The 13995-nt window shown below is 33.0% G+C and overlaps 1 protein-coding gene across 12 annotated transcripts in view; it reads right to left on the reverse strand.

Moving 5' to 3' along the window:
• Window positions 1-13995, reverse strand: part of Tjp1 (tight junction protein 1) — a 227924-nt gene that overhangs the window by 64055 nt on the left and 149874 nt on the right. For all 12 annotated transcript variants that reach the window (XM_058576762.1, XM_058576759.1, XM_058576757.1 and 9 more), the window contains one exon: window positions 6115-6171. In XM_058576762.1, the coding sequence (XP_058432745.1) occupies window positions 6115-6171 (57 nt within the window). The remainder of the gene's footprint in view (window positions 1-6114; window positions 6172-13995) is intronic.

The following is a 13995-nucleotide window of genomic DNA, read 5'->3' on the forward strand; positions in this document are numbered from 1 at the left end:
GCCTACCTTATCATCCAGGCAGGAGTTCTCAGATTTGCCTGAATATTATTTACCAAGATGAGTTAGGATGACACTTATGTTCAGAAAAATCATATTATTTCTCAATATTCAGGATCTTTCCCTACTCCCCTTAAGTTAATGAGACAGATTTGTAGTACATACATGTAGTATTTCTTCATACCTGAATTCCTAATAAAATCAAGCAAAACAGTACAAAGGAGAAAATGTTTAGCTAATTTAAGTCTCTTATTTTCTTTTGCTTATTTATTAACTAGAAGTATTAGGAAAAATAAAAGTAATGTATAATGGAAACTATCTAGCTTCTACCTAAAGAAACAATATACAAGATCAATTTAAACAACATAAACAAATAAAAATACTAAAACAAAACCATAATTCAATGAAATAGAAAACAGAAAATAAAGAGTATCAATGAAAATACTGGTACTGGGGCTGGAGATACAGCTCAGTTGATAGAGTGCTTGCCTTGCGTGCACAAGGCCCTGGGTTCAATCCCCAGCACCACCAAGAAAAACAAAAAAACAAGTATTGTGCAAAAAAAAACAATAAAATTGTCAAACTGTTAGCCAGAATAAACAAATTAAACAGGAAATAAGACACAAATTTTTCCAAAATCAAGGAGAAAAGGGACATCATTACACAACATCAAACATTAAAAATAAATGATTATGAACAATTTTCTGTCCATAAATGTATCAACCTAGATGATGATATATCCTCTGCAAGATACAAACTACCAAAACTACAAAAAACAATCCCCACAAAAAAACTATCAAAAGCAAATTTGTAAACTCAACAATCCTACAGAATACTAAAGAAACTAAATTTGTAGTTTAAAAACCATCCCAACAAAGAAAACTCCAACACCAGATAGCTATACTGGTGAATTCTATCAATCATTAAAGGGGGAGAAAAACTGCATCAATTGTTTACAAACTCCATCAGAAACGACAGGAGGAAGGAACACTTCCTAGCTCCTCCCTTTGAGGTTAGTAGCTTTCCCTTGATACCAGTAATGTAAGAAAAAAATGTCAATTGGCCAATTTGTCCCACAACACTGAAATAAGCTATCTTCACAGAATATTATCAAATCAATCCAACAACATATATAATGTGTACTATACCATAATTGTAATTTATATTAGAAATGCAAGGGGGCTGTTCAATAATCAAAAAATATTTAAATTCACCAAATCCACAAGGGAAAAAAATCTATATATTATGGTTTGGATATGAGGTGTCCCCCAAAAGCTCACATGTGAGGCAATGCAGGAACATTTATGAGAGCTAAAACCTAATCAGCAAATTGATTCATTTGATGAGTTAATAATTTGAAAGGACTACTGTATTAGGTGGTGACTATAGGTAGGCAGGGTGTGGCTGGAGGAAGTAGGTCACTGGAGTGTGCCTTTGGGGTTTATATTTTGTCCCCCATGAACAGAGTTCTCGCTCTGCTTCCTGGCTGTCACATCCTAAACTGCTTCTCTCAGCCACACCCTTCCTCCATCTTGTTGTGCCCCATCTTGAGCTATGGAATTGGCTGACCATGAACTAAACCTCTAAAATCGGGAGCCAAAATAAGCTTTTCCTCCTCTAAGTGGTTCTTGTCAGATCTTTTGGTCACAGTGACAAAAAGCTGACTAAAACACTACTATAATGTCAACCAATACTTGTTTAAAAAAAAAAAAAAAAGTACTGAAAAATTCAATATTCACTTGTGATTTTAAAAACTCTCACTAAACTGGGAGTGGTAGCAAATACCTATAATCCCAGCAGCTCAGGGGGCTGAAGCTGGAGGATCACAAGTTCAAGATCAACCTCAGCAATTTAGTGAGGTCCTAAGCAACTTAGTGAGACCCTGTTTCAAAATAAAAAATTGAAAAGAGCGGGGATCTGGCTTAGCGGTTAAATGAGTCTGTCTTCCATCTCCAGTACGAAAACAAAAAAAACTCTCTCAGTAAATTATAAGAAAACTTCCTAACCTAAAAAAATGACAAAACACAAAAACAGAATTACAAAATAGAAATGCTTCCTCAGTCTGATAATGGGCATCTATAAACACATCATACTGAATGATAATAGACAGTGATTTTATCCAATATTACAAAGCAAGTCTGCTCACCATTCCTATAAGCAGCATACAGACTGGAAAAGAAGAAATAAAACCATATTTTCTGTTTGCAGATAACATGACTGTCTATGAGAAAAGACTTCTCTTAGTCTCTATGTCCATATGTAGATATATGACTATCTACAAAAAACTTAAAAGTTCCCAGAATTAATAAGTTTAGGAAGTAACAGGGATGTTATTTTTAAAAATTAATTGTATTTCTACATATCAGCAGTGAATAATAAAAAACTAAAGTTAAAAAAAAAAATCTACAACAGCACCAAGAAACCAGAAATACTTAACTAGATATAAACCTAATGAAAAGTATACAGGATCTGTATGTCTAAAACTGCAAAACAATGATGAAAGACATCAGAGAACTAGGAGATACACCATGTGTATCAGTTAATAAGACTCATGTTATAAAGCCATTAATTATCCCCAATTGATCTATATAGAGTCAATCCAATCCCAATGAAAATCACAAATTTTTGGTGGGGCAGGGACAGTAAAAACTGCCAAGTTTATTCTAAAATTTATATGGAAATTTGGCATGGCAGTGTACACCTGTAGTCCCAGCTACTTGGGAAGATATAGGAAGATTACTTGGAAGCTCAAACCTGGACACGTGGCAAGACCCCATCATTAAATAAATAAATAAAAGTTAAAGAACAAACGGAAAAAAAAAAAAAAAAAACAGAAAAACAACCACCACCAAAAAAAAGGCAAAGGAACTTGCACAGCCAAAATTATGTTCATTTTTCTCCTGTTTTAAATAATAGATTTGGAGGATTTGCACTAGTTGATTTTCATACTTAACATAAAGCTACAGTAATCAATAGCAGAAGTCACTAGTAGACACATACGTAATTCAATAAAAAAGATGAGGGAGTCCAGAAACAGATGCAAACATACATGGTCAACTGATTTTTGACAAGGAAATTAAATGGAGAAAAAAAATACTCTTCAACAAAATGGTTGCTCAAAATATTAGACATCATATGAAAAAAATCCTCTGCCTATCTCATACCACATACAAAATTTAACTCAAATACAACTTCTAGAAGAAAACACAGGAGAAAAAAAAAAACTTTTGTGACTTTAGATTTGGCAAAGATTTCTCAGATACTAAACCAAAAGCATAATTTATGAAAACAAAAGTTAAACCAGTCTTTTCAAAATTTAAAACTTATATAGTCTGCAAAAGATACTGTTATGAGATGAATAGGTAAACCAGAGGCTGGCCAAAAATATTAGCAAAATAAAACCTCATAAAGAACCTGTATCCGCCAGGCATGGTGGTGCACACCTATAATCCCAGTGGCTTGGGAGGCTGAGGAAAGAAGTTCGGAGTTCAAAGGCGGCCTCAGCAAAAAGCGAGGCACTAAAGCAACTCAATGAGACCCTGTCTCTAAATAAAATACAAAACAGGGCTGGGGATGCGGCTCAGTGGTCAAGTGCCCCTGAGGAGTTCAATCCCTGATTCCCACCCACCTCAAAAAAAAGAAAACCTGTGTCCAGAATATAGAAAGAACTCTAAAAACTCCAACTTCTGTGCATAATTAACAGTGAAAAGGTAATAAATGAATGAAAGAAAATGTTTACAAATTATATATCTGGTAAGTTGTTAATATTCAGAATATATACATAACTTCTACAACTAAAACATAAACAACCTGATTAAATTATGGACAAAGGACTTACACATGTGGTAAATTTTATGTTACATATTTTAGCACAATTTTTAAAACCCCCATAATAAGCAAACAATAAAATTAAAAATGGGCAAAATACTTGGAAAACATTTTACCAAAGAATATATACGGATCACAAAAATAAGCAGGTACTCAATATCACTACAGAAATGCAAACTAAAACTGCAATGCAATATCACTAGGTATCTATTAGAATGACTAAAATTAAGGGGGAAAAAAACAAAAAATATCAAGTATTGACAAGGATACTGAGCAAGGAACTCCTCCTATACATTACTAGTGAATATGAAAGGTGACACAGAGTTTGGCAGTTTCCTACAAAATTAAAAAATTACCATATAACTCATAGCCATTCCATTACTAAATATTTACTACAACAAATGCAAAATTATGTTCATATTTTAAAAATCTGCACATTACAGAAGATTTATTCATAATCAACAAAAACTATAAACTCAGTGTACCACACAACTAGAGAATGAGTAAGTTATTATACATTCATATAATGGAACACTAGTCAGCAATAAATAGGAACTAACTACTAATAAACTACATCATGGAGATCTCAAATGCTGTTATGGTTTGGATATGTGTCCCCTAAAAGCTCTTGTATTAATGCAGAAATGTTTGGAAGTGAAATGATTAGATTATGAGACCTGTGACCTAGTAAATCTATCCTAATTTGAATGAATGACCTGGGAGGTAAATGCAGGAAGAGGTGTGACATGGCTGGAGGAGGTGGGTCACTGGGGGCATGCCCTGAAAGGGTCGTTTTTTTCTGAGGCACTATTCCTCCCCCAAATCATGCTACCACCTTACCTTGTGCTCAGAGCAATAGTTGGTCATCTATGGACTGAGGCCTCTGAAACTGTGAGCACCAAATAAACTTTTCCTCCTCTAACCTTCTTGTCAGGTAGTTTGGTCATAGTGACACAAAAGCTGACTAAAACAAATGCACTAGTCTAAACTGTAAGAATCCATTTATATGACATTCTGGAAAAGGCCAAAGTATAGGAACAGAAAACAGATCAGTGGTTGTTAAGGGCTGGGGCCAAGGGGACAGAGATGACTACAATGGACTTAAGTGAAAATTTTAAGGTGATAGAGCTGTTCTGTTTTGTAACTGTGGTATTGGTTACATGACTATGAATTCAGAAGTGGTACACTAAAAAACTTTATTGTATAAATTATACCAAAATAAAAGTAAAGGTAATAAGACAAATAAATGTAGCATGATAAAATTATACTAAATCATCATCTTGATAATCAAACAGTCATAAGGAATGAAGTTACTTTGTGCTTAATCATATATCTGACTTAAATATGCTAAAAATGAACACATTTCAAACCACAAGATGTTTTACTTTAGCTTTATAAATTAAAAGTTAATGTTAGGATTATTTCATTTTGTAAAGCACCAAAATGTCAACTATATCCTAACTGAAATCATTGTTTTTGAATATTTACCCATTATCTGTTATGTGCAGATTTAAACATTCATGAGATAATTAAGTAGGGTCCAAGAACATAATTCTCCCCCTTTCCAACTTCCTAATAATAGTTAGCAGCTAGTAGATATAAGTGTGAAAATATGTCGTATATTTAAATATTATTCTCTGTCTTTCTATACTTTCTCTTAAAGAAGAGGGTAATCAGTAAAGTCAGCTCTTTGGAGAGGCACTTATGTTATGAATTAGTAGAGCAGGAACTGGTGCCATTACCCCATTTTAAACATGTGAAAAACACAGTTTTATAGTGGAGATTGGATCACTTGCCCATTTCTTTAAAAAAAGAGGCAGAACTAGGATTCAAATCCAGGACAGTTTCACTTCAAAGTTCTTTAAGTTACGATTAATCTTTCACAAGTCAGCAATTGTTTGAGCAATAGCTAAGGTACATATTTCAAGATTATATGCATGTCCTGGTTTAATTTTAAACCTCACACTCTGAAAACACGTATACACACTCAGAAGAGTTGAACCAACACTTTATAAATTACACTAATGTACATACAGTCCTTGATCATTCAAATCAGGAATAAAAATGACAAATCTACAAGTAACAACCAAAAGGATATATGAAAAAGTAATCATGCTCACTTTTGACCTTAATAAAGAATTTATTGCAACTCTAATTTTAAACAAAAGAATATAGAAAAATTTTCCCCTTTCTTCTGGTTTCCTGACATCTGGCTTTCCTCTATTGTTTTCAAAAGCTGCCAGTATCCTGAGTTGTAACACAAGATTATTTACTGCAACAGAAACTCACCCTGTGAAGCGTCACTGTGTGTTGTTCCCATATAGCTGTTTCCTCCATTGCTGTGCTCTGATAAACGAAAAGAAAAATAAAACATTTACCTCTTAAGAAAATGTTTTCCATCAAGTGAACAAGAACATCCAGTAAACAATCACCACAATAAAATACCAAAATTCATACTATTAATATTAATATATTCTGAAAGAAGCTTAATAATTATGAAAGGTTTTTAGTTTGCTTTTGTTTTAAGAGACAGGAAACTACACACAGGAACTTCCTTTGTTTTTAACTTACTCTCTGGACAGATGCTGCTCTATTAGTTTTCTGCCAGCTAAAATAAGTGTTCAAGCTAATATGAACAAAAATCAGAATGCTTCTATTTTGAAATATCTAATGATACATAAACATTTGAAAGCATACCTTGTGTTCTGCAAAGGAAAGAAAAGCTAAATACCTCTGAATTCAGTAACTTATATGTGTATATATGTGTGTATGTGTAAAAGTGTATATGAATTAGTAAAGCATCAATTGGTGCCATTACCCCCATTTTAAACATGTGAAAAACACAGCTTTACAGTGGAGATTGGATCACTTGATCATTTCTAAAACAAAGATGGTCCTGTGTGTGTATGTATGTGTGTATATATAAAAAACATACGACCATCTGATAGGTTTGGTCAATGTTGCTTTATATCACAAACACTACTGCTTCATAGTTTTAGTTTTACTACTGAATTACCTTCTTCAGCTTCATTTATAATCATAAATCCAATATATGCATCACACATGTATATACAAACACAAGAAACAACAAAAAAAATTTAACAACAATCCCCCATTCCAAGTATCATCATAAAATAAAGGCAATGCAAGCTTCAATATAGGTCATACTCAATTCATAGTATAGTTCAGTTTCATCTCCTGTCATGAACTCTCATGAGGAAAATAGTTACCTAAAGGATAAATGCTAAAAAAATTCAAAATAAATTTCTTTAGAATTGGTCAACTGCTCTAGGAGGTTCAACCTTACTGTTAAAATTTTATAAAATTAGGGTTCCTAAAAATGTATTTATTTTTTAAGTAAACTCAATAAAAGATCTTTCAGAGATACCAAAAGAGAGGGTAAAAGGGAAGAATGTTGAACACAACATTCTCAGAATATCCCCCATCATCTATTATTATAAATGCTTATTTCATGGGGCTGGGGATGTGGCTCAAGCGGTAGCGCGCTCGCCTGGCATGCATGCGGCCGGGTTCGATCCTCAGCTCCACATACAAAGATGTTGTGCCCGCCGATAACTAAAAAATAAATATTAAAAATTCTCTCTACCTCTCTCTCTTTAAAAAAATAAATTAATTAAAATAAAAATAAATAAATAAATAAATGCTTATTTCACAAGTGAGATCTGTTTTCTGTTATAGCGTTGTCATTAGCATTATGAGACTATGTCCATCAAGGTGCCATGGGCCCATTTCTCCTTTCCCACAGCAGTTTTAATTGAAGATTAATGCCACTTTAGAAAAACGAATGCTTATAAAGAAAGCCTGCTTTTCCTAAATTCAAAGCAACTAGATTAACTTCCCTGCCAGATGAATAAGAGAGGAGAGAGAAAGGATCTCTCTGTTCACTCCCATAGATAAGAACTGCCAACCTTAGGAGCGGTTTTGTTTCAATCTTCCAATCAAGTGCAGCAAACTCTCTCTTTAATGAGACCTCTGCTGGAAACAAAGCTGTTTTGTCTTTTTTTTTAACAAAAACTGACCGGGATTCAATGAATTTTTAAAAAAGAAAAAGAAAAAACCTGCTCTACCATTGTGAAGCAATGATGGTATTAAAAACTCCTCTATCAATATGAAGCAATGATGTTGTATCAGCTAAGCACTAAAATTATACCAAAATATAAGTGATATAAATATCTGTAATAATTGCCAATCTCAGCTGACATTAAGAATGAAAACTGCTTGCATAGCTCTAAGCTGGTCTTTTCTTGATCCACTTCCAGTAGCATTGCTTCACTGCTTTTTTAAATCCATGACCTATCAGTCCAAACTGTAAGTGATCTGACAACTAACAGACACTTTCCTTGATAACATACTCTTTAATATGAAACAGTTTATCATCCTCCATATGGTTTAAATAACCATACAGTTCATTTAATGTTAGGGTAAGAAAGCAGGTTATGAAACAGTTTGTACATTTTAAGTTTGTTTAAACATGGGGGAGGGAGACTGAAAGGGACCCACTAAATGTAAACAGTGATCATTCTCAAAACGAAGGGACTGTGGGTGACATTTTTTCAACAGGTGTTTTCTCGTTTTTGCTTTCCTTACTCTATTCTCAAACAGAACACACTCTTCACCAAATTCCACTCCTACTTGAAATTTCAAATATTTACTCTATTTTGGTTTTTAGGAAAATCAAATAATGTTGAAGAGGATTATTTTATGTCTTATTGTTAATTATAAAAGAGAGTTGGGCTAAGGTTGTGGATGGATCAGTGGTAGATTGCTTGCCTACCATGCTTGAGGCACTGAGTTCGATTCTTAGCACCTCATATAAATAAAAGATCCATCAACAACTAAAACAAACAGACAAAAACTTTAAAAAAGAGTTTATTCTACTGTTATTAAGGATTCTACACATTAAGGTCTTATTATACAATCTCCAAGAGTGCAGTAAGAGAAATTTAAATTACTTTTTTGTACAAGCTAAGGGGAAAAAATAAAATATACCAAAATATAACTGTTCTCCATATTCCAATTAACATGATTTTTTTGAGGGAGGAATCAGACAAGTATACTTCTCAAAAAACTCAATGGTTTCCCCAAAATGATAATATATCTCACTCTTCTGTTAAAGTCAAAATGAGCTTTTATTAGCTTGATTTAGTTCTCTCAAAGGAGACCCATGTAAAAACATGAAATATCAAAAGGAATTACTAGTTACTGTCTTGACCAATACACTAAACCAATTTAATCCATGAGTTACTACACCTTACCACTCTTTATCATCATTAGCTTTAAAAACAGAATAAGTATTTCTAGTTTAAACCATAGACCTTGTCCTTCTCTTTCCACCCTCTATCCTTTCATTGCATCAGTGGCAAAAGCAGAAAATTCTGTGTCTTTTTTTGGTACAATAAGGCAATCCTTGAGGAGTTCTGAATGAACTGAAGGATGGTTAGATGGATAACACATAGGCATGGAATGATACCAATATAGTAAAATGATAGTGGTAGACTCTCAATGGTCAGAATTCAGAAATCTACTATAAAATTTCTTTAACTTTGTTACATTTGAAAATGATAATGATAAAATGCTGGGGTTAAAAATTAGTAAATCATTCAGAAATTGAAACTAAAATTGACTAAAAATATTTTGTACCAGTAAATTTACTAAGAATTATTTTAATGGGGACTATATACAGAAAAAAAATAATCATTAATAACAGAATTTTGATGTTTTAGAAAAGGGGGCTCTTTAGAAAGATGAAAGAAACAAGAGCCTCTGAAGTACAGAAATAGAAATCAGGGTGGGGAATCTTAGTACTATGCTCCGTTCTGCACTGTTTTATAATATTTATCTATTACTTAGGCAAATAAATGATTTTCAAAACTTAATATTTTTGCTGTAAACTTGCTTAAAATTTGCTTTATTTTAAAAAAATGCAGAATGAATAGTTGCATAACTTGCACAAGGATCTTCTGCTAAATCCCTAGTCTCATTTTCAAAGCACCTCAACTTGAACTTGCTCAGAAATAATGAGTCCAGAGCCCAAATCTGTCATAAACTAGAAATGTGACCTTACTTTTTACTCTCCTATAAAATTAGGAAACTGGACAAGATTATCTCAAGTAAAAAGGTCTTTCCAGTTCCAAATTTCTATAAAACTATAATGTCAAAGAGCAGGCTAAAAATTAAATGATCAGTGAAACATGAAGGCATCAAAAGTGACTGTAATTCGTGGTTGCTAGATTAGTTCTGCATACATTTCTACAAAGTCAGCACCAACTGACTAGAATCACAATTTCTGAAGAAGCAAAAAGCTGCATTTCAGAATCTGCCAAGAGTTTGTTTGGTTCGTTTGTTCTAAGCTCCAGCTGGCAAAGACACTACTCAGATCACCAACTCTAAAGGGCTTCCTGCCAAAACTCCAGGTCCCAATTCTAGGCAGTTTCACCATTCTTTAGGACTGATTACAAATCAAATGAGGAAAGACAGGAGGGCACAAGAACTGAGAAGACAGCTGCTTTGATATGACAGAGTTGTATAATTTGTGGAATAGGGAAGGGGGTTAAAAAGAGAAGTTATAAAAGTACCACATCACAACAAGCCTTATGATGTAATGCCAAGGATTTTAAACTCAATAGGAAGACACTAATAAATTTTAGATATCAAATATAGTCAAAATTCATTATAAAGACTATAATGTGGAATATGGATTTGAAGCAAGAAGACCAGATAGAAAGTTAAAGTGAAAAGATGGGAAGAGTTAAAAATGACTTGTTCTGAATTAAGCAGCTGAGTGGAAAGGCAGGAAGACTTAAAATGAAGTTTCAGAAATGCTTAATTTAAGGTGCCTATGGAACCATCAGAGCAGACATGGCAAGTAGCCACTGGATATACAGGTTTGAAAATCAAGACTGAGAGTAGATATGATCTAAGAGTAATTAACAAGGTAGCATCCTGGAAACCTAAAGAAAAGATCCAATTACCAAAGGACTAAGATAACCCTGTGGACTACAATATTTTGGGGGTTAAAAAAAAAAAAAGGAAGAACCAAAGGAACTTAAGGAGCCACCAGTAAGGGTACAAGAAAATCAATGGAGCTAATACAAAACATCATTTATTATCCAGAGAATACACTAAAACAGGAAATACAAACTGAAGATCTCTCAATTTGAGAACAATATATCTTATTTATCTGATATCATAAAAGAACAAAATTTCCATGAAAATTTTAAAAATTAGACCCTTAAACATTACTAAATACATACCTAAAACAGATTATTCAGCATGCTAAACAATTTCCTAATGACTTGTATTCCCCCACTAGGAAACCAAGTAGTAAAGAAAAGTGACACTCTGGTGCACTTTCTAGGTTATTTCTATAAGCTAAACTGCTACACTGAATTGTTTCTGATTTCTCTTATGCTTCCAAGTGTTTTTGTTGGGTTTGTTGTTGTTATTGGCTTTTTTCCTCATCCAAAATACAATGTGAGATTAACTACTGAGATAATAATGAGCCAGGAACTTAGCAGGAAATACAAGGATGGTCCCCTCTATGAAATTTCACTTTGTATTTAATTTCAAATTCTGATCACTGCTATGAGAATGAAGTACAAAGAAAGTAGGATATGTGTTGAAAGTGAAAAAAAAAGGTATGTATTTGTATTGACCTGAGGGTTGGCTTTTAAATTCTCAAACTGAGATACCCAAAAGGTAGTAAAAAAGGTCCATCGAAAGTCAAATGAAGAGGGGCTGGGGATGTGGCTCAAGCGGTAGCACGCTCGCCTGGCATGCGTGTGGCCCGGGTTCGATCCTCAGCACCACATACAAACAAAGATGTTGTGTCTGCCAAAAACTAAAAAATAAAATATTAAAATTCTCTCTCTCTCTCTCTCTAAAAAAAAAAAAAAAAGAAAGTCAAAGAGACATTCCTGGAGATTTAACGCACTTCACAAATACAAGGTAAGAAGATAATACTCACTAAACATAAGAGTTAAAATAATTATCAAAATAAAAGTGCAAAAAAACAAAACAAAACCAAAAAACAAACAAACAAACAAAAAAACCCCAAAAAAACAAGAGCACAACAACTATAGGGCAGAAGTCTAAATATAAGTGAAGTAAATTTAGCATCCAGTACTATATTCAACACCAGTTAAATTTAGAAATACTTTGTGTTCAGCATTTGATTTACAATTCAGGAGAAAAAGGATAAGATACATATAATTAGGAAATATTAAAAGTTGGAAGAAAGACACAGTTGACCTGGAATTTTTTGATGAAGCCTAAAGTATGCTAAAAACAAGTTCAAAGGCAACTTATATTTATTGCTTACCTAGAAAAAATATTCGCTTAAATAAGTTACCATATTGTGCACATTAAATATTGAGAAATTTCCATTAGGGACAGTTAGATACCTTGGGAAAGCTTAAAATCAAGAATGCTTTCCAATTATCAAAAACAGAACTATTTTTAGGTATGGTATTTTATAATGGCTGGAGGCAGAGAAAAGGCCTCTCAAAATTTTCCAGGTAGAAAGGAAGAAGGGAATGGAATAGCAAAGATGAAGAGTGACATTTCTCTAAATTTATCTTTTTTGTATTTAGCCCTGATTTTTAGAACCACTATTACTCCATGACACACCATTCACACATTAGAAAAATTCAGCCATTAAAACCAATAAAGAAAAGGATGTGGGGGGGGGGGGGGGGGGCGGGGCGGCAAAGAATCAAAAACAGTAACAAATATACAAACACCAACTATATTACAAATGGATGATGAAACCGCACAGCAATTAATATTCCAAATTTTTTTTAAAAACAGTTTGGAGGTATATGGGAAAACAATGCAAAAAAGGTACCAATTTTGATTTTTGAAAAGCATATTTACATACTTACAGTTTTGAAAAAGAAGATCAGCTTCAGAGTACATATTTTTTTAATTTTTGATATTTGACAATGAAGAAATGAATTTCATAACCCATGAAAAATGGCACATGTGATTTAAAAAAAATAAAAAACAAGCAAAAGTGACCTACACTGTTAGAAGTCAGGATAGGGTTAGGATAACCCATCCTTGTATATGCATCAACTGCAAGGGCATAAAAACTAAGAAAAACTCTTGAGTTGCTAATAATGTTCCTTCTTGATATATATGCTGGGCAAAAATCTGTATATACCTAAGATTTATTCACCTTAATGATTATATAAGGTTCAAAATAAAATAGCTTGGCAATAAGGATTTAAATATATCAAATATATTTCCATTCACCCATTTGTGCAGTGATGTGAAAAAATGATAAGCACTGACATTGCAGTCTTTCGAAAAAAAAAAAAAAAGTAGATTTAAAGAAGGGATTAAGCTAAATATCCATTCTGCCTTTCCTATAAAAACAGTACCACTGGATAATCAGTAGATAAAGTGAAGTTTCTCTTTTTAGTGGTATTCCTGATAATAAATGTAGAAGAAATAATAAAATTTGAGCATCATCATTTTGCAATACCTAGTGAATTAAGAAATCTAGCCACTGATTATAGCTGCTAACCTCACTTAAAATAGCAACAACAAAACCCCTGGAACTATACCACTTATGAAGTAGTAGTATTAAAAAGAAAAAAAAAAATCAAAGCCAAATCTGATCACTGCTCTAGATCTGTACTAATATAGTAGCCAGTCACATGTGGCTAATGAGCACTTAAAGTATGCCTATTCTAAACTGAGATGGGTTGACATATATAAAATACACAACAAATAGCTTTCAAGTATTGAATATAAAAAAAATAATATGAAACACCTCATTTTTAAGTTTTATATTATTATATGCCAAAATAGCAATATTTTGGATAAATGAATTAAATTAAATGTTAAGATGAATTTTACCTTAAAAATTTTCAGTGTGGCTACTAGAAAATTTTAAATTATATCATGGTATTTTACCTAATATTCTTATTGGACAGAAATGCTCTACCTCCAATTACCAACTTGTAGGAAGTATAGAGAGCTGAATTCCACTGTAACCACTACAATGAAGCAAAGACCAAAATCCAGACTGAGAAAAATTCTACAGGACAAACAATCCAGTTCCTTAACCAGTAAAACTGCACGCTAATGAGGGGGAGATGAGACAGAGAGAAACATGGGGGACCTTGTATACCCAAGAGCTAG

This window comes from Marmota monax, unplaced genomic scaffold (genome assembly GCF_021218885.2).
Source record: "Marmota monax isolate L192 unplaced genomic scaffold, Marmota_monax_Labrador192_F-V1.1 WCK01_AAM20220418_F8-fsc00005, whole genome shotgun sequence".
Taxonomy (NCBI): Eukaryota; Metazoa; Chordata; class Mammalia; order Rodentia; family Sciuridae; genus Marmota; species Marmota monax.